This window comes from Dreissena polymorpha, chromosome 15, assembly GCF_020536995.1.
Source record: "Dreissena polymorpha isolate Duluth1 chromosome 15, UMN_Dpol_1.0, whole genome shotgun sequence".
Classification (NCBI taxonomy): domain Eukaryota; kingdom Metazoa; phylum Mollusca; class Bivalvia; order Myida; family Dreissenidae; genus Dreissena; species Dreissena polymorpha.
The window spans coordinates 11127026-11154016 of NC_068369.1; the positions used below are offsets into that span (position 1 = coordinate 11127026).

Here is a 26991-nt window from a genome sequence, read left to right on the forward strand (position 1 = left end):
TAAGTATATAATGACTCAAACGTTTAAGATTGCATGCTGCATAAATTGTCAGTGTCGCTAGATTAAAGGGGACACACACAATTTAACAACATATATAATTGATTTCATTCTTGATGATGTATGGTTATGCATACTGACCTAAGTTATCTAGACTGCCACTACTAAGAAATTGTATTTGTTTTGTCAGCTGGTCCCGCTAAAGGATTTGGTTGCCCTTTACGGAAGATCCACCAACGAGGTCAACCCACCGCTGCTGATGCTGCCGCTGACAGGGACTTATCAACCATGATGGCCTCTGTGCGCAAAATGCGTAAAGAGTACGTTGTATTGACTTCTTGTAGGAATCGTCACGTCATGAGTGCACATAATATGTAACTTGTTTTCAAATAACTGGTTATATTATTGGTATGATGAAAGTCATTTCAGAGAGTGTCTAAACGTACTGTTAAGACGGCTAAGAGGATAACTCATATTATTTAGTGAAGAATATCACATATGTTATTACCCTTTGTTGCAATATTATGTTCAAATGTCACATAACCACGCATGTAAAATAGCAACACATCAATATAGTGAGACGCGCTAGTATTTCAATAACCTACATCGGAAAACAAAGATGTCAGCACATCATCTTTCGATTAGGAAATATGATCAATGCTTTTTCACATTTTAATACTCAAAGTTTTCTTCTATTTTTATCGGCTTTGTTCAAGTAGCCACCTATTTTGCGTACTCGTGTTATGCGTTCATGGTTTCCGCATCGCTTTTCGGCGCAGATTAAGTCGCAAATAGTATTGCGCTGATAGAGCATTGAGTGCAAGGCTACATTTTCACCATGCGCCGATGAGTCTTGTATGTTACTTTTTTTTGCAAAATTCTGGTTGCACAATACTTTGTGTCTTTACAAATGTAAACGACGGCAGTTGTTCAAAACATTTAAGCTAATGTTTATATTTGGTTGGCCCTGCCTAATACTCCAACCAAATGACAAATACTGTGAAGTTGGTTTCGTAAACTGTACACCCTGGGCAAACAATGATACTTTTGTGTGTTTACCAATGACTCTTTTACACAATACGTTTAGTTAACTGCTTTGTGAAAAGGCACTAATATCATGTTTAATAGGTGTTTCAGGTCACCTTTAATAAACACAGTCTACATGTTTGTTCAACCGTCACAGTTTTGCAAACAGACGTTGATCTCAATTAACTCAGACGTTATAACCCAGCAAAGGGAAAAACCAATTACCATGACATTAACTTTAACGTGTAATAATAAGCGAGATATAATATGCAGTGAAAGTTATCTACACATTGTGTTGTATTGCTTGATTTTTTGACTATTTGAAAGTATAACAAAATATTAACTAGTAATTTTAATGAACATGTATACGGAATGCTTTTTTACATTTGACTTTAACAGAGGAAGTAGTGTGGCTGAGCTTGAAAATGACACCGTTATGGCGGAATTCCAGCGTCTTCTGAAAAAACTTCCTTTATGTCCGAAATCGCCGGTCCGATGCAATCCTCGTGAAACTTTTCGGTCTATTAATGGCACGTGCAACAATCTGAAGAACCCCACGTGGGGAATGTCAGGGGCAGCCGAGCGTCGTCTACTTCCGGCAGCATATGGTGTGTTGAAGAGCAAAGGGTTTTTAATTTGGCACTAACTTAATGATTGTAGACGTAACGAGCATATGAGAGATCAGTTTAGATTAAAATATAGATTATACAAAATATGCACCTATGATTGCGTTTTAATTATGTATTGATCTCAAACGGATTGATATGGGTTCATTATAAGATGTTAAACGGTATGTAAAACAATGTGTATTTCAAAAAGCTGCAAAAACGGACAAAACAATCATTATTTTAATTAACGAACATTTGTTGCAAATAATTTCATAATTTTTCGTTTTCCTTCACAATCACAATAACACTAAAACAATCACTATATGGATATTTTTCTGATTTGGCATTGAGCTAAAGTTTAGCCATCATTTAATCTATTTTTAAAACATTAAAATATATTAATACATTAACTTGTCAATTTATTTTAATTGTGTTATTTATTCCGCGTCAATCAGATGACGATCTGAACCTCCCTCGTTCACGTGGTATTGATGGAAAACCTCTGCCGTTCGCACGAACGGTCAGCAACGCAGTCCATAGGGGTCCGCAGCAGCTGAAGTCGCCAAAACTTACATTGCAGGCCTTTCAATTTGGTCAGTTCGTCGACCACGACATAATATTAACCCCACTGAGCAAGGGTAAGTGTTTTTAACATGACGATCTCTGTTTTGTGTTAGTATGTTCATTTATGGTTATGTATCATCCGATTGATGGGGGGTTTAATAAAACATAATCTTGTTTTGTTTTGTTTTTCTATTTAGCTGTCGACGATTGCTGTGCCGAAAATGACGAGTGAGTATATGCACTGTAATCAAAATCATTATAAATGAACGTAACTAATATATCATGTATTATTGACTAGAAGGATAATAGGTTTTATTATTTTTACTCCATACTGCTTCATTACATTTTCTCGAATTCGATAGATTATTTCCCTACTTCGGAAACAATATTTTAATATAAGCATATGCATACAAATTGCAAGTTCTGGAAATAACGTTTCTTTAGAATAACCACAAGATAACTTTGGAGTCTAAGTATGATATTGTATTCTTTGAATGTATAAACCGTTTGACTCTCTCGCGTGATGTGTGTGCTTTAATATACTTTCATTTAGATACAGACAATTATAAAAGAGTTGTTAGCGCCGAAATAAACCTTAAATTTACAGAATAATATAAGCACCAATACATTAGTTTAAACGTGTATTGCTTATTAACGATAATATCTGATAACAATTCATGGTATAATTAAATGACGTTTTTCTTTTTTACATTAAAAACCATACATGTCTCCGTTTAAACCACCTTTAGTCAAGACAATTGTTTCAACATCAACTTCGCTGAGGATGATCCTTTTGTGCCACGGTTCAAGGCTGGATACTGCATGGAGGTCCCGAGATCAGCTGGGATCCTCTGCAAGTCACCAGGTTTGTACAGTACGCTTCCCGAGGTCAGCTTGGGTCCTCTGCAAGTCATCAGGTTTGTACAGTACGCTTTCCGAGGTCAGCTGGGATCCTCTACAAGTCATCAGGTTTGTACAGTACGCTTCCCGAGGTCAGCTTGGATCCTCTGCAAGTCATTAGGTTTGTACAGTACGCTTCCCGAGATCAGCTTGGATCCTCCGCAAGTCATCAGGTTTGTACAGTACGCTTCCCGAGGTCAGCAGGTATCCTTTGCAAGTCATCAGGCTTGTACAGTACGCTTCCCGAGGTCAGCTTGGATCCTCTGCAAGTCATCAGGTTTGTACAGTACGCTTCCCGAGATCAGCTTGGATCCTCTGCAAGTCATCAGGTTTGTACAGTACGCTTCCCGAGATCAGCTTGGATCCTCCGCAAGTCATCAGGCTTGTACTGTACGCTTCCCGAGGTCAGCTGGGATCCTTTGCAAGTCATCAGGTTTGTACAGTACGCTTCCCGAGGTCAGCTGTGATTCTCCGCAAGTCATCAGGTTTGTACAGTACGCTTCCCGAGGTCAGCAGGTATCCTTTGCAAGTCATCAGGCTTGTACAGTACGTATTCCGAGATAAGCTGGGATCCTTTGCAAGTAATCACGTTTGTACAGTTCGCTTCCCGAGATCAGCTTGGATCCTCTGCAAATCATCCGGTTTTTACAGTACGCTTCCCGAGGTCAGCTGGGATCCTTTGCAAGTCATCAAGTTTGTACAGTACGCTTCCCGAGGTCAGCTTGGATCCTCTGCAAGTCATCAGGTTTGTACAGTTCGCTTCCCGAGATCAGCTTGGATCCTCTGCAAATCATCAGGTTTTTACAGTACGCTTCCCGAGGTCAGCTGGGATCCTTTGCAAGTCATCAGGTTTGTACAGTACGCTTCCCGAGGTCAGCTTGGATCCTCTGCAAGTCATCAGGTTTGTACAGTACGCTTCCCGAGGTCCGCTGGGATCCTTTGCAATTCATCAGGTTTGTACAGAACGCTTCCCGAGGTCAGCTGGAATCCTTTGCAAGTCATCAGGTTTGTACAGTACGTATCCCGAGGTAAGCTGGGATCCTTTGCAAGTCATCAGGTTTGTACAGTACGCTTCCCGAGGTAAGACTGGATCCTCTGCAAGTCATCAAATGTGTACAGTACCTATCCCGAGATAAGCTGGGATCCTCTTCAAATCATCAGGTTTGTACAGTACGCTTTCCGAGGTCAGCTGGAATCCTTTGCAAGGCATCAGGTTTGTATAGTACGCTTCCCGAGGTCAGCTTGGATCCTCTGCTAGTCATCAGGATTGTACAGTACTTATCCCGAGGTCTGCTGTGCTCCTTTGCAAGTCATCAGGTTTGTACAGTACGTACTCCGAGGTCAGCTGGGATCTTTTGCAAGTAATCGGGTTTGTACAGTACGTATCTCGAGATAAGCTGGGATCCTTTGCAAGTCATCACGTTTGTACAGTACGCTTCCCGAGGTCAGCTGGGATCCTTTGCAAGTTATCAGGTTTGTACAGTACGATTCCCGAGGTCAGCTGGGATCCTCTACAAGTCATCAGGTTTGTACAGTACGCTTCCCGATGTCAGCTGGGATCCTCTGCAAGTCAACAGGTTTGTACAGTACGCTTCCCGAGGTCAGCTGGGATCCTCTGCAAGTCATCAGGTTTGTACAGTACGCTTCCCGAGATCAGCTGGGATCCTCTGCAAGTCATCAGGTTTGTACAGTAGGTATCCCGAGGTCAGCTGGGATCCTCTTCAAGTCATCAGGTTTGTACAGTACGCTTCCCGAGATCAGCTGGGATCCTCTGCAAGTCATCAGGTTTGTACAGTACGCTTTCCGAGGTCAGCTGGGATCCTCTGCAAGTCATCAGGTTTGTACAGTACGCTTCCCGAGGTCAGCTTGGATCCTCTGCAAGTCATTAGGTTTGTACAGTACGCTTCCCGAGATCAGCTTGGATCCTCCGCAAGTCATCAGGTTTGTACAGTACGCTTCCCGAGGTCAGCAGGTATCCTTTGCAAGTCATCAGGTTTGTACAGAACGCTTCCCGAGATCAGCTGGGATCCTCTGCAAGTCATCAGGTTTGTACAGTACGCTTCCCGAGATCAGCTTGGATCCTCTGCAAGTCATCAGGTTTGTACAGTACGCTTCCCGAGATCAGCTTGGATCCTCCGCAAGTCATCAGGTTTGTACAGTACGCTTCCCGAGGTCAGCTGGGATCCTTTGCAAGTCATCAGGTTTGTACAGTACGCTTCCCGAGGTCAGCTGTGATTCTCCGCAAGTCATCAGGTTTGTACAGTACGCTTCCCGAGGTCAGCAGGTATCCTTTGCAAGTCATCAGGCTTGTACAGTACGTATTCCGAGATAAGCTGGGATCCTTTGCAAGTAATCACGTTTGTACAGTTCGCTTCCCGAGATCAGCTTGGATCCTCTGCAAATCATCCGGTTTTTACAGTACGCTTCCCGAGGTCAGCTGGGATCCTTTGCAAGTCATCAAGTTTGTACAGTACGCTTCCCGAGGTCAGCTTGGATCCTCTGCAAGTCATCAGGTTTGTACAGTTCGCTTCCCGAGATCAGCTTGGATCCTCTGCAAATCATCAGGTTTTTACAGTACGCTTCCCGAGGTCAGCTGGGATCCTTTGCAAGTCATCAGGTTTGTACAGTACGCTTCCCGAGGTCAGCTTGGATCCTCTGCAAGTCATCAGGTTTGTACAGTACGCTTCCCGAGGTCCGCTGGGATCCTTTGCAATTCATCAGGTTTGTACAGAACGCTTCCCGAGGTCCGCTGGGATCCTCTGCAAGTCATCAGGTTTGTACAGTACGCTTCCCGAGGTCAGCTGGGATCCTCTGCAAGTCATCAGGTTTGTACAGTACGCTTCCCGAGATCAGCTTGGATCCTCTGCAAGTCATCAGGTTTGTACAGTACGCTTCCCGAGGTCAGCTTGGATCCTCTGCAAGTCATCAGGTTTGTACAGTACGCTTTCCGAGGTCAGCTGGAATCCTTTGCAAGGCATCAGGTTTGTATAGTACGCTTCCCGAGGTCAGCTTGGATCCTCTGCAAGTCATCAGGTTTGTACAGTACGCTTCCCGAGGTCAGCTTGGATACTCTGCAAGTCATCAGGTTTGTACAGTACGCTTCCCGAGGTCAGCTGGGATCCTCTGCAAGTCGTCAGGTTTGTACAGTACGTATCTCGAGATAAGCTGGGATCCTTTGCAAGTCATCACGTTTGTACAGTACGCTTCCCGAGGTCAGCTGGGATCCTTTGCAAGTTATCAGGTTTGTACAGTACGATTCCCGAGGTCAGCTGGGATCCTCTACAAGTCATCAGGTTTGTACAGTACGCTTCCCGATGTCAGCTGGGATCCTCTGCAAGTCATCAGGTTTGTACAGTACGCTTCCCGAGGTCAGCTGGGATCCTCTGCAAGTCATCAGGTTTGTACAGTACGCTTCCCGAGATCAGCTGGGATCCTCTGCAAGTCATCAGGTTTGTACAGTAGGTATCCCGAGGTCAGCTGGGATCCTCTTCAAGTCATCAGGTTTGTACAGTACGCTTCCCGAGATCAGCTGGGATCCTCTGCAAGTCATCAGGTTTGTACAGTAGGTATCCCGAGGTCAGCTGGGATCCTCTGCAAGTCATCAGGTTTGTACAGTACGCTTCCCGAGATCAGCTGGGATCCTCTGCAAGTCATCAGGTTTGTACAGAACGCTTCCCGAGATCAGCTGGGATCCTCTGCAAGTCATCAGGTTTGTACAGAACGCTTCCCGAGATCAGCTGGGATCCTCTGCAAGTCATCAGGTTTGTACAGAACGCTTCCCGAGATCAGCTGGGATCCTCTGCAAGTCATCAGGTTTGTACAGTACGCTTTCCGAGGTCTACTGGGATCCTCTGCAAGTCATCAGGTTTGTACAGAACGCTTCCCGAGATCAGCTGGGATCCTCTTCAAGTCATCAGGTTTGTACAGTACGCTTCCCGAGATCAGCTGGGATCCTCTGCAAGTCATCAGGTTTGTACAGAACGCTTCCCGAGATCAGCTGGGATCCTCTGCAAGTCATCAGGTTTGTACAGTACGCTTCCCGAGATCAGCTGGGATCCTCTGCAAGTCATCAGGTTTGTACAGAACGCTTCCCGAGATCAGCTGGGATCCTCTGCAAGTCATCAGGTTTGTACAGTACGTTTCCCGAGGTCTACTGGGATCCTCTGCAAGTCATCAGGTTTGTCCAGAACGCTTCCCGAGATCAGCTGGGATCCTCTGCAAGTCATCAGGTTTGTACAGTACGCTTCCCGAGGTCAGCTGGGAACCTATGCAAGTCATCAGGTTTGTACAGTACGCTTCCCGAGGTCAGCTGGGAACCTCTGCAAGTCATCAGGTTTGTACAGTACGCTTCCCGAGGTCCGCTGGGATCCTCTGCAAGTCATCAGGTTTGTACAGTACGCTTCCCGAGGTCCGCTGGGATCCTCTGCAAGTCATCAGGTTTGTACAGTACGCTTCCCGAGGTCCGCTGGGATCCTCTGCAAGTCATCAGGTTTGTACAGTACGCTTCCCGAGGCCCGCTGGGATCCTCTGCAAGTCATCAGGTTTGTACAGTACGTTTCCCGAGGTCAGCTGGGATCCTCTGCAAGTCATCAGGTTTGTACAGTACGCTTCCCGAGGTCCGCTGGGATCCTCTGCAAGTCATCAGGTTTGTACAGTACGCTTCCCGAGGTCAGCTGGGATCCTCTGCAAGTCATCAGGTTTGTACAGTACGCTTCCCGAGATCAGCTTGGATCCTCTGCAAGTCATCAGGTTTGTACAGTACGCTTCCCGAGGTCAGCTTGGATCCTCTGCAAGTCATCAGGTTTGTACAGTACGCTTCCCGAGGTCCGCTGGGATCCTCTGCAAGTCATCAGGTTTGTACAGTACGCTTCCCGAGATCAGCTTGGATCCTCTGCAAGTCATCAGGTTTGTACAGTACGCTTCCCGAGGTCAGCTTGGATCCTCTGCAAGTCATCAGGTTTGTACAGTACGCTTCCCGAGGTCAGCTGGGATCCTCTGCAAGTCGTCAGGTTTGTACAGTACGTTTCCCAAGGTCAGCTGGGGTCCTCTGCAAGTCATCAGGTTTGTACAGAACGCTTCCCGAGGTCAGCTGGGATCCTCTGCAAGTCATCAGGTTTGTACAGTACGTTTCCCGAGGTCAGCTGGGGTCCTCTGCAAGTCATCAGGTTTGTACAGTACGCTTCCCGAGGTCAGCTGGGATCCTCTGCAAGTCATCAGGTTTGTACAGTACGTTTCCCGAGGTCAGCTGGGGTCCTCTGCAAGTCATCAGGTTTGTACAGAACGCTTCCCGAGGTCAGCTGGGAACCTTTGCAAGTCATCAGGTTTGTACTGTACGCTTTACGTATTTCGTTAATAATGTTTCAAGTGCCGTATGCTAATTGCTCACAGCCGAAAAGGTATCGATCCATCAAGAATTGTCATCTGTGTAATCACATCACTAACTTAATATATTTTCTCTACCAACGTGTAATGAAATTAGGTCAATAACTGATGTAAAACGTGCTCATGTCTAGCGACCATTTGTATTTCATGTCCGGTCAATGTTTTGTTTGATGTCGTTGAAAGTACGTAAAAGGTGGATCTCGGTAAGCACAGCAGTTGAAGAATTTAAAAAAGTTTAATAATTTAAAATAAAGTTTTTAATTAAATTTAAAATCAAAAAATAAAACACACACTATTTTTGTGTTCAAATGAATGATAAAACTTGATTGATAATGCATCTATCGTAATAATCACGATCTTAAGTTAAATCTACTTGCTACAAGGTAATTATTTCAAGTGTTACCTTTTTGTCCTTATTTCTTAATATGCCGTAACGGTTGTTATTATTTAGGTGTCTACCCTTTTGGGGTTGGTATTTTTCGTCCTTTTAGCAATTTGTTTATCCATGTGTTTTGTAAAACATAGTTAAATATTTCATCAAGCCTTGTAATGCCATTAAATCGCAAAATGGACATCGTTTTCATACATTGTGAAAGGGTTTTACAACTGATAGATTGTATCATTAAAAATTAAAAATTTCGTAGCTTAGCTTCTCCTATCAAAACCTAAACATTGTAAAATAAGTATGTTTTAATTAAATTACACATATATTAAACCATTTTCAATTTTGCTATGCAAAGTCCAACTTTTAATGTTAGATATTCCCAACTTTGTCAAGAGTAATCGTAAACATTTTGTTCCAGTTCCCGCGTAATATCTTTTGGATTTATGTTTTAAGCTGGTGGAGTATTGCAACGTCAGCAGACCAATGATCTAACGTCATTCGTGGACGCTTCAAACGTCTACGGTTCTTCGGAAGCGCGTCTGGCGTTATTGCGCGAGGGAAATACACGTACGTATGCTATCATACAAATATAACTTATTTCCAAGAGTAAGATCACGAATTTGAGAACTGGTAATGTCACAGTCGTACAGTTGTTTATTAAGGGTATAAATTATTTTAAGATGATAGTGCAAAAGAAAGTATAAATGTAACAACAACATGTCTTTACTTTAATGCAATGTTATGGCCTATGCATGTGTGTAATTGAAGACGGACCTTCGTATTAAATTTCTAAAACATAAACAGACAACATGCACATATATTTCTATTGAGTTTAAGAAGGTATACATATGTGTAAAGCAAACTCATCTTGTCGCAAATAAAACGTTTTATTATATTAATAGCTTGCATACAATGTAATTCTATTTATAGCGTTTATGAAGGTCTCACAAGGTGCAGATGGACCCCGCCTTCCTGACGGTCCTGATGAAGTGTGCCGTTCAGACGCGGCCAATGGTATACGCTGCAGTATTGCTGGTGAGAATCACTGGTTTTTAAAATAATGACATTTTATCGTTAACCTATTCGTTTAAGAAAGGAGCACATAAACACAGCAATCATTGGGCACAAATTACTCGAAATCACGCTGATTGTTTTCTGATAAATGATAATCTTCAACTTAAGAAACGTGTCAGTTTAGTTACTTCTTCAATAATTGCGTTTTCATGAAATGCCGATTAATTGACTCGAAACAGAGAACATTTTAGTAGCATAATATTATAAGTTTCAAAGTTAATTCCGGTTCTTTGACATGTGAAATATTTCGATTTGATAATTGAAGAATTCTTTATATTGTGTGGATGTATTAGCCTTGAAAGCGCATTCTTGATGTTATATATACATATATATGCAATATGCAATGAACTATTGAGATACGATAGCATGTGTCATATTCATATTTAGATGGCGTTGGTTGTAGGTGACGTACGAGTCAACGAAATTCCGTCTCTTATTTCATACCACAATGTGTTTGTACTCGAACATAATCGTCTGGCGAATGGACTTAGGCCATGTTTTCCGGATGACGAGGAAGCATTCCAGCAGACAAGAAAACTCTTGATCGGAATCATGCAGAAGATTGTTTACGATGAATTTCTCCCTGCTTTCCTTTCGCCGACTGCGATGACGAAAAATAAACTTGCCAGTTCAAACAAATACAAATACGATTCAAAGCTTGATCCTACCGCTGCCAACGTTTTTGGAATAGCGTTCCGGTATGTTTAAATATATCATATAATAATATTACATATTCATGTTCGTGGAACTCATTGCAACACTTTAAAAAGAATTTTTATTGTACAGAATATGATTTTAACTACACGTTTTATTTAACCTAAATATATTTAGTATTTCACATACAAAATGTTATTTATACTTAATCATTTATGCATATTCAGAAACAATTCATGTTAGTGTTTACTGTATATGGTTTTATGTAGCATACATTAATACGTATTTGTAAAGGATATACATATTCATAGCACATTTTTCTATACAATCTGACAGTATGGGCCACACTTGGATTCCTACGTTTATGTCGGTGTTCACGAAGAACTTCCAGCCGTTCCGCGAGACACTTCTCAACCTGACCTTCGGTGATCCCAACATGACCTATATACAGTCTGTGAACGGAGGTCAATCAGGGATGCAGGGGCTCTCCTACGCGCTGTCTGCTCTCAAATCACAGAACACTGACAGGTACTTGAAGTCCACAAATAAAACAAACATAGAGCTCTTACTATTGTGTTTGTTATCGTTTAAAACTTTTAATGTAACTTTCCCATCAGCCAGTATGAACGTTTCAAGTTAGTCTTACTTAATGTTTGTCATTGAATATCGTTATGTCGTTTAACAAAAACACCGACTAAACCTGTGTGTTATTTCAATTTGAAGAAAGTATTTCATACAATATTAGAAAACCCTATCCTATGATGCACGGAAAGCTTTACCTCTTGTATGTGTTGTATATTTGAACGGTTATGCACCGTTTCCACATAGATAACATTATTCCGTGAACAATACACATCTACACATTTTTTAAATGTATTTATTCGTTTACGTTCTGTTCTGTCTTGTATAGTTATGTTTCTGTGTGCACAGTTTCGCAGGTTGTATTCTACTTAAACGTCTCTTTTGATTTCGTATCAATATTGTTCCTTCAATTAAAGCTTTACAATAGTCATCATGTACTGCTTAAAGATAACACCAGCTTGCATGTTTACAAACTGTGTGTACACTTATAAATGTTGTAGTTTTTCATTCGATCTCAAACGGTATTTATATAGTCCAGCAGAGTCTCCTTTTGTGATGATTATTATGTTTATTCATTTCGAAAATACAGTTTACCATAGAGTCTAATTACTTTTAATTTTCTACTGACGAAGATAAACTTTATGGACAAATATCATACTTTTGAGTGAACCAATTTGCATCGGAACCAGTTATTGAATTGCACATGTAGCTAGCAACAATCTAAGCTTATACAAACATGCGAACTTGTTTGCGCATTATTCATGCAAAGCAGTGCTTTGTCAGTATTAGCATTTATTGCAAAACACTATATGTTTAGAATCATCGAAGACACTGTCCGCAACAATCTATTTGTCAACACGTTAGCCGATACTTCCTTCGATCTGGCATCCCTGAACATCCAGAGGGGTCGCGACCACGGTCTACCCTCCTACAACGAGTTCCGGAAATGGTGCGGACTGTCGCCAGTGAGTTCCTGGAAAACCTCCTCACCAGGAGGCCTTGTTGATCACACCCTTGAAACAATCACTCTTCTGCAGGCTGCCGGTTACAGGTACTGTCTCAGTTGGGGGTCTTGTTGAGCAAACCCTTGAGACAATCACTCTTCTTAAGGCGGCTGGTTACAAGTACTGTACAGTAATGGCGTCAAACGGTTGTCAATTTTGATTATTTGCCAAGCTCTTACAGTTAAGAATTTCTGCGTCTGCGGACAATCTGGTTGATCCTCCCACCATCCAGCCTGAAGCAAACGACCTTTTTAATGTCAAGACATAAATAGTCAGCATCTACATGCTACTGAGCAGATTGTGCAAATAGTTAAAAAGTATGTTAAATATATGCACATAACTACAATTCATTGTTTGTGTTGTATTTGTTTGCTAAATATGTTTGTGTAATAAATGTTAATTTAAACGATAACTGCTTATGTCAATGTATTACAAGTATTCAAAGCAAGCATAACATGTCAATGTCAATTATAAAATCCTATTGTGTATTCGTATTAATACTTATTCTGAACATTTCGTTCGTACTCAAGTTATGTAAACGGCAGCAAGATACTAGTACATTATGCTCTACGTTGGTAGTCACCTTTAATCACTTATATACATTGTGTTATTTGAAAGTATTTTAGGATTTCGTTTCGACCCAAAACATTCACTGATACGGCTTGAATCTTATTTACTGATTTGATTTTATTCAGCCCCGTTATTGAATTTAGTTCGCCCCAAATCATCGATCTGTCACGGGCCCCTAAAATGTGTGATTGTTTCAAGGAAATCGGGCCTTTGTCCTATGACAGGTCTTTTCAAATCAGTAATTACATAATGACTATCCTGATAACGTATCGCTTCAGTTCGCCCCAAGACATAGACTTTTTCCCCGGAGCCCTGAGCGAAAAGCCCGTCTCTGGTGGAACCTTGGGTCCGACCATGGAGTGTATTATAGGGGACCAGTTCCGGAGACTCAAGTTCGGAGACAGATTCTTCTATCAGAACAAGGGCACTGGCTTTAACAAAGGTATGTTCATCGATCATCTTGGTCCACCATCGTGTCAATAGGCTAGGTTTCCATCGCTTCATGTGCTATATCAACATAATACATACCTTATTATGACGACCATAGTCAGTACATAAGTAGGTAACACCTTGTTTAATCCTTACATTGAAGCAGCTAACGAATGGACGAGAATGATAGGATGTTGAATTTAATATGTTAAAAGGTATTGTCGAAAGGAAAAATATGGTGTAAGCGCTTGTATATTCAAATTGAAACACTTTTGTGCATAATTTCTATTTGGAAAAAAAAATAAACCGGTTACAACTCCGAATATAGACACAGCGTGCTGTCATTTACGCTTATGCTTATGATATTTAAAACTTTGTTTTGGAGGACCATGGTAGGTATCTGATTAAATTTTAGTGATACATAATAAACGAGCTAGTGTAATATTAAGTGTTTTTGCTTTTGTATTTAACATCTTCTAATATAACATAATGTTTTGCTTTCTAAGCGCAACAAGCCGCCATTCAGAAATACAGCCTGGCCTCACTGCTGTGCCAGAACTACAACTTCAACAAGATCAATTTTCCAAACGTCTTCAAACAAGCGTGAGTTTGATATTACATGTTGCTTTATAATTATTAAATTTCTGAAATGGCGTTGAAGGGCTTCAGAAATTGTCTGTGAACAACTAAGTGTTGACTTTATAGACTGTCTTCAAATACGATGCTATGCAGTTTCATTTATCGACATAAACATTGTTATAAAATGATACACACTTGGGTTGGATTGGGATATATTGAATGTATGCGAATTGGTAGACAAACACGCTATTAATTTATTGTGTTGATGTAACCGCCACATTATTTGACCATGCAATTGCATCTGAAATACCGTACCCTTGGTTTCAAGGATCTCATTAGTATATAACACACTCTTTATTATTTTCAGTGACCCACTAAGGAGCTGCCAGCAAATCGCCGATATTGACGTGAATCGTTTCTGTGTGTCGTCAACAGCCGGAGACGTCTCACCAGACTCAGATGTCAAATCAGACGAAGACGATGAAAATGCAAAATAACAATACACGACGCAACGACTGAGAAAATAATTAAGAAACAAGAGACATAACATCAGTAATGACATTGCGCATAGGCGGTTATTTATTTACATCTTTTCTGAACAATGTTTATATGGGCATTTGTTTGTTTTTTGTACATTTAGAACAACTTGTTATAAGTGTATAACTGTAGACATGCTCAATATCATTACGATTATTTTTTTGTAAAACATACCGACACTAGATGCAGAAATAAATAAAAGGATAAAAACATGTACATTTGTTCAAATATTTTTGTTTTATTATCCAGTCCAGTATTTGATTGGAATATTTAAATATGTTTTTGCTATTGCTTTATCATCTCAAGAAAGTGATGCAGCAGCGCATTTCCCTAGTATATGTTCAGTCAAACGTCACTAGAAAAGGATAGAGATAGTTCACATGTAATTTAAATTTGTCGACCATATCACGTACAGTTTTATATCATTATTATATCATATAGTTATCATGTATAAGTTGTGTATCATGCGTGTATATAAGCTCGGATCGTTGGATGATATAAATAAACAGCTTAATTCTGCACGTGCCACCAGAGCGTATAACATTCATTTATCTTGTAATTGCGTTAAATAATTTATAAAAACATAGTCGTTTTGGTGGCAGTTATGTTATTTTCAAACATCAACATAGCAATATGGAGAAAAAATGTCAGAATTGTGCATCAAGGCACAAATACACAAAGATACTTTTCAAACTAAACATAGCTCCATCATTTGTAAACCACGTTTTGTCGATTCATTTCTTCTATCATTGTGTTACTTTCTGAAGGATGTTTAAATAGTCCTTTCAAAATAACAATACAAATGTATTACTCTCGGTTAGGAAAGCCTTTGGTGTATAAGGCAAGCAAAATAGACCAGTACCGAACAAAGGTTACGCGTAAATTGTATGCACTTAAATTTCCCGTATCACTGTTAAAGTGGTCCGTGACGAGTAATAATAAGTTTTATGTAAATAATTCTTTACATAAAAGTATTTAAATGGAATAAAGCAAAATTAACACTATTAAGCCAAGCTTTTCAAACGTTTATTGGTGTCAATTTCATTTATTTACAACGTGTGTTAACTATGAGGTAAAATGATGTCGAAATGTACCTTAAACCCTGCGTAACAGATGAATTGTGGTTAAATATCTTATGTTTTATTCAGAGAAACATCAGTGTAATGCAGCAAAAATATGTATTCTGTTTCATTAATTTGGATGTTGTAGTCTAAGGATTTAACCTCATTTAAATAGGCAATATTTCAGTGCAAAGTATAGACATGTTCATATTGTTTTAAAACATTATATGGCGTCAAAACGTTTCAATATATAAAGATCGAATCTTAACAAAAATACAACGTCTAGACAACAATATTTACGAATGTTGAAATATACACATGCATAAGAAGTATTGACAAAATAACAAATGTTATATTAAGCTGAATATTGGACAATAAAATGTATTATATATAGCAAGTCATGTGTGTGTTATTTTATTAACTGAAACTTTTAAATATGATATACTTATACGTCTTAACATTTTAATGTAATGCGTTATAAGAAACTGACACATGTTTCATTAGAATCTAAGTAGCATTAGCTGTATGACACACGTAAATTAAAACTGACTTGTAACCATTATAAACTATAATAGCATGAATTCATATAACAACCACATCAAATTACTTTTGTGGAGAAAAAATGATTTAAACACATCCTTTTTTCGAGAAAATGTTAATACATCTGTTTATTGTTTCAAGAATGTCCACTCTAACACTTCTTGAAGCATATGCGATGGGTTAAAAAAGATCAATTACTTAAACAAAAGATATGTTTCCCAAACACTAAAACACGCAATACAGTACATATTGATCTGATAAATCAAAACACACTTTGAAATACAGTACCGTTAAATTCTGTATTAAAAACCATATTCAAACGAATTATAGCCCTACCAAAACACTACATCTACCATTATACGTTTTACTTCTCTTCTGAATAGGTGTGCCTTTGTCACTTGAGAATTATGATCTTTATTTTAATCTAGCGTATACACTTGTTACTAAAAATATGTAGGCTGTCGATGAATATTTCAAAACTGTTATTCAATTAAGTTATGCTTCTCTTTAAGGTATCCTCAAATTGCTTTGACGCATCAAACGTTACCATTTTGTTAGCAAGTTATTGTCCTCCGCCGTTGTTTCGCACTCTTTCAAAACTTCGACGAGAAACCTCTCAAATGAGTTCTCATATTGCATATGTATATCTAAACCATGGAACTTGTTTTGAAACGTCGTATCGTCATCCGTTAGATGTAAAAACACAATTTTACACAGCGCTAATCGTTTGACATCAATTGCCCGCAGTAAATCGTTGATAAAACTTGTAGGATCCTCTGATTTATTAGTTAGTAATTTTGCAAAATTTGTCACGCAAACGAATATCAGAAGTTTATATTTGTTGGAGCACACGTTTGCGTCTCGAAAGTATTCCGCCTGAACACCGCGATCAAAGGAAAAACCGCGTAGGAATATCAGTCTCCATGGTTAAAACTGTAACCAAAATATTTACATAAATATATGTCCCTCGTAAACTGACCACACGGCAAGGGTAGCAGGACTTAAAGGGACTGTCAAAAATGTTTTAAAATACCGTATTTTTTTACAATTATTAGTTTATATTGATTAAAATATCACGACTGTGCTATTACATTACTTGACGAAAGTTAATAGTTTCAATATATTCGGTAATACAATTTCGCGATGTAAAATCGAAAGAACATCGCGAAATTAGGTGACATATTCATATACACACTTTAAATAACGCTAGTAGAGTGATAATTTTATATATAAAATATATACAATTCACTACGCATGCACAATTTGCATTCCCAGGTTTACCAGGAGACGATGATGAGCAATCTACTTACGTTATTTATAGTTAACTTGTAGTTACCTGGTGGACATACCCAGTAAAATTTATTACCGAATATACTGAATATATGGAATCTTAACAACTTTTTTCAAGTAATGTAATATACCAATAAGAACTTTTCTTTTTTCGTCAATCGAGGTTTATAGTCCCTTTAAAGTGTACTATTTAGGATAATGTTTTGTAAAAAGTCTTCCGTTACACACCTCTGTAACGTTCGACTACAAACGAGGTGATACTATCGTTGTCCTTGCGGAACAGAGGTGTTGCTCAGTGATGTACTCTGTCTGCGCACACGCGTCTCTTTGCTTTGATTTTCAGGCGTTTCATTGTTGGCAATATGTTGGAGTTCATATAGTTCGTTAATTTTACGTAACGAAGTTTTCGTTAAAAAATGTTCTGAAATAAAGATGCTACTTTTATCACAAATTTACCGTTATACGGGTTTATTAACTTTTATTTCTTTTCTGATACACATGTTAACTTTGCTTATAAAAATATTAAAGTATAAACTATCACTCATGTGTGTAACGCTATTATTTGTTAAATATAATTATGTTTTGATCAAAAAGCCTTTTAGCGAGTATCTTTAACTCTAATGCATACACATAATTCAAAAATCGTACCTGTTTTTTACGTCAGCAGTGTGGACCTATGTTGAAGGATGTTTCCGCGTTGCTTTATCTTGAATGAATGAAGCACGAGAAAATGGTTGGTTTGTAATTTATTGTACAATCATTGAAAACATATATTATTTAACAAGCCCAACTATAATCAAACGACATATGGAAAACCTTGGCTGTCTGATAGTGCATGTTTAACTATAAAATAACCTCATTAAAGGTCAATTTAACAACAAGTTGATGTGTTTGTAAAGGTGTTCTTGTTAAGAAGCAATAACACAAACATACTTATATATATTTAGATGTAAAATGAGACATACTTGTAAATATAAAAAGACAAACATTTTTCTATTTCCTATTTAATGTTTGAAAAGCAAGGCCGGTATTTTTTTTCCTCCCACCGGTAGTTTCATTTTTGCAAGAGTACGATTTTTTATTTTCCTGTGTAAGTTCAACATAATTTGCTCTTAACAATTGTCCAGTCACACTAAATTGTGTTGTCTTTATTTAGCCAATACTATTTTATTAGACAAATAAATGTAGTATGCGTATTGCGCTATGCTAGCGGGCTCCTATTTAGCATTATTGCTGCAGGTCACAGATGAGACTTACACGCTAAGCGCCATGATGGCACTTTGTCTAATTCACGTCATTTGTTATTTATTATCTGTGCATGGCAAGTACATAACGTGAATACCGCTATTCTCATTTAAATAGTACATTTAAGGATTAATTATTATCGGCGTATCGGTATTTCAATATCAATTTTTAAAGGTAATGTAGCTAAATGTACGACGTGTGTATAAGTGTTTCATGAAAAATCTCGATCATCAATTTAGTTCTTCCTATTGTTTCGGTACATTGAATTCCGTATGCTAACATCCTCTGAAAGGTTTGTAACTTATTGAATACATAACTACATCTAAGTGATTTCAAACGACAAAGCATTTATTTAAAGCTATAAAACAGATTATGGTATGATTTTCTGCAAATTCCATTTGAATTAGTACATCATTGGCCCCAGATTTTATTTTCGGGTTCTTTTTTCATTATACTGTTTACGCACTCTTTCTACATGATCAACACACTCTTCAATTTTTTGTTCAAATGTTGGGACAAACGTTTCTTTTGACAGATCAATCTCAGTGATTTTTTTCACCATCCTTGTTCTGCATGTATCGTCCACCCTAACGCGTTTCCACTAACCATATTTCAATTTCCCTAGCATGTTCATTCTCACGGTTCCCATATGACTTTCCTCTTTGATAAATGTTTCAGGATTGAAGGTTATATCTAATCCAGCAGGCGTCAGTGCTTTTAAACATAAAGCAACATTTTGGTGTTTTGTACAAAGACAACTACTTGAGATGTAAATGACGTAAGTTTGATGTAGGTTGGTCTGATTCGACAAAAACAAGCCACATATAGTTTTAGGTCTGGATTTTCACCCGATATATTTTCTATGTAGGTTTTCAGGTAGTCGTTGAGAGTTCTTTTCTGGTGGGTTTCACCGTTGCACTTGAGTTTGTCTTTCCGTCACGGGTTCTGTCTAGAGTCTCGGGATATGAATTCTATCACCGATGTTTGGTACTTTTCCATTTCTCGTCGCCTTCTTACCTTACAAGTAACATGCTGGTGTAAATGTTAAACGTTGGCGGTTTATGCCTGTGTTCTGACTGAATGTTCTTATTAGTCTGTATTTTTTCAGAAGTCGAATCGACATCGATCTACTTGACGACTTGGACTTATCTTTTCTGCTTGCTTTAATTTCGCTTAATATTGTTTTTCCAAGGAGTAGCTGACGTTTAACATTTGGTGGTATCTTCGATGAAGAACTCATATCTTTGAGTTGATACTTTGTCAAAGTTTTTTGGTGACATAGTGGTGGTCACGGTATCGATGGATAGCGCTGAACGTTGCATTCTTATTTTTATTCTCTATATTGCTCTCATTTTGGTATTGTATTCCTTTTTCAGTTCAATGTGTTTTGCCTGCAACTTTTTACACTCCTGTCTCTTCTTTTCAAGAGCCTTCGCTACTCGCATTCTTGCTTACGCCTTTCGTCTTGGAAACGGCATATTAACCACAAGTTCTTATAAATATTACATGTATTAACATAAAGAAAATATCACGCGCACAAGCCCTCCCGTTCATCATGTTAAAGGCACACGATCTTCAACAATAGACAGATACAGAATATTAATATATGCCATGGTCAATGCGTCCCAATAATATATACCAGAGTTCAAGCTTCATATTTATATTATAACGGGTATTTGAAATTAATTAACATACTTTTGAATTTTTACAAGTTTAAGATTTAGATAAATATGTTATGTTAAAGGTTTAATAATTGTACGGTAAAATATAAATGAAGTTGTTCACTTTAATTTTACATGCATTAAGCCCCGTTTTTCCTGAACGCAGCCAATATGTACAGAGGTCAATGACGAACTGGCCAATGTCGTCGCACAAGCTGTTAAACACTATTGATTACATATACACAACAGTGGTGAAGTATAAACAGGCTAATCAGTGTGCACAGGCAGATGCGGTGGTTATCGTTCTTAGCGTAGTTAAGAGCAGACCGACTTTCAAAACTTGTTCTTAACCTTAGTTGTTCGCAAGCGAACGACTAAAAAAACACGTAAGTATGCCAAATACAGCTATTGGAACCACATATATCTCAGACACGTGAAGTATCATATGAAAATGATGCTGATGACGATGATGACGACGACGATGACGATGCTGCTGCTGCTGCTAATGATGATGATGATGATGCTACTGATGATGATGCTGATACTGCTGCTGATGATGCTGATGATGATGCTGATTATGTTCAATATCACGACCGAAATTGAACATAGTTGGAGCAGTGGACCGCTAAGCATTAGAACTGACGTGTATTCATGTACAACGAACAAGCATATTAGGCTACAATTTAAACGAGTGTTCTTGTTAAAAATAAGTAGCTTTTCTTCACACGGACTGAGTTATATAAAGACCGCACGAGCACATCGGCAATCGAAATAGCGCGAATTGTGTACCCCGCAAGTTCAAGTGTTGAACATTACGTTAAGAAAAAAGGTCATAACGTAATTCTCACAAAATTACTCACGTTTCATGAATAACCAGCAGGTTGAAGTCGTAACACCATTATACATTTGCCTTACATATACGCATCGAATGATACGTGAAGTTTTCAGTGGTAAACCTAAATCATTATTTTGGGCAAAATATGCATTGACAAATTTGGCACTTTTTTATCTTATTATATGTCTAGATATGCTTTAAATATCACCACAGCCGTATAGAGCTGAAAAAATGCTAGCTACGCCCCTGGCTGGGATATTGATTTTATCAGACCGTGATTCCCGGGCGTTGTATCAGATTGCAAAAATTACAATACAATACGTATTCAACAGATTGTTTGAAAACTTAGGACGCACTTTCACGTTTTCAGCGCTTACATGCACGTTAGGTGGGTTTAGTGGGTTTTAACATGCGATTTAGTTGCAGTTTCATAACATGTAACCACTTCGTGCTGTAAACATGAAGCTTGTAATATGATCCGCGGGAAAAAACTAGGCCTGTAAAAGGGAGCTTACACATTTGAATGAAAGAAGAAAACAAATGAGGTTTATTGCCAATATATGAAGGTGTGTGCCCCCATTTTCATGTGGTACTACATGTTTATGATTTATTATTCACATATCCATAATACTAATAATTAGTATATGGAAAAGACGATCATATAAAGTACAACATGGTAGATAATAAGACGAGACTTAATGTCATTTGCAGTACATAGGATCGACACTTTTTATGAAAAAAACAACACAAACATAATACAATGCAACATGTATTCAAAACCATACATAAAATAATTTAAAAAAATTATGTGTTTCTATTATACAATAACTCGATTTTATTAGGCTTGTTTCAAACAGAAAATGATAACTAATCGCACTTAATAAAATAACTCATCCTGTTACGTGTATATACCAGTAAAGCATATCTCGTAAAAAAAGAATATAAAACATATCTAAAAAACTCTCAGTGTATTATCAATAACGTAAATAATGGCCAGCTTGTAGGGGAATTTTCTTGTCTTTTCTTTATTTTAGAGTGTGCAAATCTAGTATCAGTTTAACGATCGGTATGTCCAGTTCCGACAATTGAAATAACAAAATGTAATATATAGTTCTCCTTGATGACGTTATACGATAACGTGCAAAACAAATTCTCGCCCTTCTTCCAAATATGGCATATTTGCATGTATTTTGATAAACCCGGTAACGAACCTGCCATAACAAACTTTTCAATCGACTACACTACAGAATTAAGATAGCTCGAATAAGATTTTGTTTAACCAAATTTTAATGATTTATAACTTAATCTAAATTTCTTTTAGGTTTATAAGCATGTAAATGTCAGACTTAAGTTCAGATAAAGAGTAACGAACCTGTCAATGACAATTCAAAATTCGCAATTCGAGGAAACAAACATAGAGTAATTGCGTTTCTTTGCATTTTTTCAAGTTTCTTGTTTTATCTTGACAGGGAACATAATCAGTACGTATGTATTTTAAAGTTGAAATAGGTATTAATGTATTAAAGAAAGGAACTTTTTTTCACCAATGTAGTGTAACGAACCTTTCTTCTGATTTACAGAAAACCGTATTTTATTTGCTTGTAGCAAAAACACACATTTTCTTCTTTTGTATTTTTAGGTTATATACAATATAAATTGCCTGTTATTATAAAAATCATATCATTTTTATTGGAGTACTTTGTTCAATAAAAGCAATGCGTGCGCTTAAACATGACGCAGTTGAATAACAACAGTAATGAACCTGTCAAAATGACATATTTAAGTTTAAATATTGATTTTGTTTTGTTATACACCTTTAAAAAAAAATAGTTAAACTTAGTGTCTATTTAGGTTATGTAAACTGTAAAGCGCCTAGATTACATATTCGTTGCACGATGTATAGAAAAGCTCACCGACATCGGGTACATGGAATTGTATCATGTAATTGAGAATGGGCGACACACATTTAGCTGTATTTAATACAGTGTTCTTGCACGCATATTTACAAACGTAAATTCCAGCAATGAATTCTTTTACAATATGTTTTACATATAAAAGTATCCCTGCAGCTCAATACACGCATATTACGTTTGCTGTTGCAACAGAACCGTCACAAACAGAGGAACTTCTGCAAAACTATAAAGAAAAAAAAGTCAATAAGTCTTACGATAATAAATCATATGTTCATTTTCTATGTTTTTGAAATACGACACTTGATTGTTATAGTCAATACTGCATTATAAAATGTATAGCAATTATAAAACCTGTATCGGACTTAACCACATTAAAACTATGAATATGAATCTTCTTTTTGGCCTGGGGGCGAAGCCCTATGCCATAGTAATGATAACGATTTCGGAGACAAGCTGACTTGGCTGGCTGCCAAAACCAAAATTGTATAACTCCGATTTACCACTTATAATAAGTGCGTGCGCAATAAAAGTAGTTCTTTGCAGATCTCAATAACCCGGCTTGTAAATACAGAACATAACTATATAACATGACAGTGTCATACAAAGTGTAAACAAATATTATTGAATCAAAATTGTTAAGCATTGGCTACGACATAGTTTTTATTGTTTACATATTCATGCGAGAATAAGTTCCTCACTGTACGGTCTCTTACTACCGTTTCGCGGAGTTTGTCAAAACAAGAGCAACTTGTTTGCCATTAATTATAGTTTTACTTTGAACTTTAATACATGTAAAAAAAAAATTATTGAATCAAAATTGTTAAGCATTGGCTACGACATAGTTTTTTTGTTTACATATTCATGCGAGAATAAGTTGCTCACTTGACGGTCTCTGACTACCGTTTCGCGGACTTTGTCAAAACAATAACAACTTGTTTGCCATTAACGTTGAACTCCAATAAAAATAAGTCAGTGAAACTTTAATTTTCCGTATTTTCTCTTGATTTTTACATGGTTTAAATTAACCTCAGCTTTAATAACAATGAATACAGTAGGGCACAGTCGACAGTGACAATTTTCGGATAAACTTCCTGGTTTTTGTCAAAGGTAAATTAAAATAATGTTTTCATTTGTTTTTCTCATTAAAAAAAATCAAAGTTGGTCTTAAAGGATGGAACTTCATGTTTAATGAATATATTACACCAATAATGATGTTTGTATGAGCCGTTTTGGCGGAAATAACGACGATTTTAGACGCTGTTTATGTGTCTGTTTGCCTAGGTAGTTGTCAAAATCTTAAACACTTCTAAATTTATCATTTGTTGTTGAACTTTTCTATAATGACAATATTAACATTTCGTTGAACAATTTACGGGCATATATTCGCTTAGACGTATTCTACTTTAATTTTATGTAATTAAAATTATTGTATAACATTTAACAGACTGTGAACTGAGCAAGGTTGTATTAAAAACTAATATCAAATTTATGTTGCAAATCTTTGTGCAATCTCACAATGACAGGTTAGCGATGACAATTCCATGCGAAATGATAGCATTTATGCATATGCCAGGAAAATGTTTAATTACAATGTATATTTGATTATTTTTATTGGTACATATTTAAATGTTTCTATTTTTGTCAAAATTTATAGTTTTGGATGTCAATATTAAAGGTTGTGTTCATGATCAAGTTTAACATGAAAGCATCGATGATCTAAGATTCATAAAAACAAATAAAGAAAGTAGAAAGAAAAAATATCTTTCTCATAAAGCACGACCAACTACACAAATATGTGGTAATGCTTTTGAAACTTTCTATTTTCAATGAATTGTCAGACATGACCAAGAGGTTGCAGCTTAAGAAAACTGATTAAATGTTCTCAGTAAATATGTTTCTGGACTATCGGAATATCGTTAAGATTGTATTGAGATTCAATACTTCAGCAGACCTTTGTTTTCATTGTCATATATTATTTTCAACTATAACACAATCATACATTAATATGTTGCTATATTTTATTTATTCAGGGGCAGAACCTACTACCTGGTAGTTTCAATGATTAACTATCATGATATAGGGCTAAAAGATGGATGTGCCAAATCCACCTCATGAAAAACAGATTGGGCAAAAGTGGAGTGCGAACACTTTATGATGTGCTGCTAAATAGCAGGTTTTATATGATTTACACCTTGCATTGTTTACACTGCACCTTCATGTATACCATGTGACTTTAAGATATGTGTTGGGAGAATAAGGCGCGACCAGGATAACATTTTTAAGGATGTCTTTTTAAATATTTCACCATTTTAATGGGATAAAGTCGAGAGCTTGCTCATTCTTGAGAATGTTCTATATAGTATATTATGATTTTTTTTAACAAATAAGTAATTTTCAGTAAAGTGCAATCGCGCGTTTGTAATATGAAGTCCCAACACTGATCCGACATTTTTCTAACCGTTCAAACGCGTCATTGCACATTACTGAAAAAATACTGATTTGTTTAAAAAAAAACATGATGCCTATAGAAAACTCTCACTAATCAGCCGGCTCTCGACTTCATCCCATTTAAAATAGTGAAATATTTAGATAGAAATCCGTGAAAATGTTAACTGGGATGCGCTTTATTCTCCCAACACAGATGGTTTACCTTTATGGTGTTAAGTATGGATACTATTTTTTAATATTAAACATTGACATTATACTATTCACTATGCATATCTTGAGGGTTCAGATTGTATAATGTACCAAGCAATAATCTTTTTTTCGTCTTGATTATATAATTTTAATAATTTTGCTTGTGTTATTTTCACATAGAGTAAGTTAAACAAGCATTTAGGCAAAACTAAAACATGACATGGTTTTCAATTTCAATAAATTGTTGTCAAGCCTATGGTATCTACTGGTGATATTTTTTATGGGTTTGTTTAAGGTTTCTAATCAGTCATTTTTATTTTAATTATTGCAGATCTTTACAAGTGAATTTGGCAAATCCTAATGCAACTTGAGCTTACCAAGTTTACTGACAGTTTGGACTCTGTGTGGATGATAATATGGACAATATATTGTGTTCATGTTGTGTTGTGATTGACATTTTTTAACAGATAAGATTTTTTAATCCAGACTAAACAGGTGCTTCTCTTCAAAGAATAAATACAATACTTTTTTATTGATGTGCATGAATTTGAGTACAAAATATCAACAATGTGTATCTTGTGTTGTTTTTCCAATCAGTCTGTCATCCATATGTAATATATTAAGTATGAGAAGGGAATTTCTTTTTACATTTTTGTTGTTTCTGCACACCATGTCAGATACATGAAAATATATTTTTTATGCCCCCAACTGGCGGCATATAGTTTTCGCAGTGTCCGTCTGTCAGTCTGTCTGTCCTCCGTAACACTTTTCGTGTTCACTCTCTAATTCAAGTAGTTCTAATCCGATCTCCAAACTTGGTCAAAAGTTGCATCCGTATAATGTCTAGGTCAAGACGAACATGGGTCATGCCGGGTCAAAAACTATGTCATAGGGTCACTTAGTGCGTTTCAAACATTCAGCATGGTGTTCGCTCTCTAATTCAAGTAGTTTTCATCCGATCTTTCCCAAACTTTGTCAGAAGTTGTATCTACATAATGTCTACGCCAATTGTGAACATGGGGCATGCCGGGCAAAAAACGTGTTCACTGGGTCACTTATTGCGTTTTAAACATTCAGCTTGGTGTCCGCTCTCTAATTCAAGTAGTTTTCATTTGATCTTCACCAAACTTGTTCACAAGTTGTATCTAGACTGCTCTAGGCCAAGTTCGAACATGCATGCAAAGAATTGGCAGAAAAAAGCATCTACTGCTTTTATGTAGTGACAAAGTTACAGTTGGGGGCATCCGTGTCGTGTGGACACATTTGTTTGATTAATGATAAACAACTCATTCATAGTGATCTAACTTTAAAATATTCTTTACACGATAAGAAATACAATGTATTGTATGCCTGCTAATATTGTGGTCTTAAAATAATATCACTAATACTGTTGTAGTTCATTTAAATATCAAGATATGTGATGTTAACGTATGTGTTCATGTTATGTTTGTATTTGATTTATTTGTACATGTAAATAAATATTTTGGTGTTTAAAGTTCAATCTATAGTGAGTTAATT

At 37.3% G+C, this 26991-nt stretch overlaps 1 protein-coding gene and 1 long non-coding RNA gene across 7 annotated transcripts in view; both read left to right on the top strand.

Annotated features, from left to right (window-relative positions):
- The window catches only part of LOC127860390 (myeloperoxidase-like), a 35159-nt gene extending 20654 nt beyond the window's left edge, over nt 1–14505 (top strand). For all 4 annotated transcript variants that reach the window (XM_052398443.1, XM_052398442.1, XM_052398441.1 and 1 more), the window contains exons 3-15: nt 188–317; nt 1423–1631; nt 2087–2269; nt 2393–2423; nt 2945–3060; nt 9316–9429; nt 9793–9897; nt 10340–10634; nt 10927–11118; nt 11990–12223; nt 13025–13188; nt 13682–13778; nt 14122–14505. In XM_052398443.1, coding sequence (XP_052254403.1) covers nt 188–317; nt 1423–1631; nt 2087–2269; nt 2393–2423; nt 2945–3060; nt 9316–9429; nt 9793–9897; nt 10340–10634; nt 10927–11118; nt 11990–12223; nt 13025–13188; nt 13682–13778; nt 14122–14251 — 2000 coding nt within the window. In that variant the 3' untranslated portion in view covers nt 14252–14505. The remainder of the gene's footprint in view (nt 1–187; nt 318–1422; nt 1632–2086; nt 2270–2392; nt 2424–2944; nt 3061–9315; nt 9430–9792; nt 9898–10339; nt 10635–10926; nt 11119–11989; nt 12224–13024; nt 13189–13681; nt 13779–14121) is intronic.
- The window catches only part of LOC127860391 (uncharacterized), a 122501-nt gene that overhangs the window by 61377 nt on the left and 34133 nt on the right, over nt 1–26991 (top strand). The gene's annotated exons all lie outside the window — the stretch shown is intronic.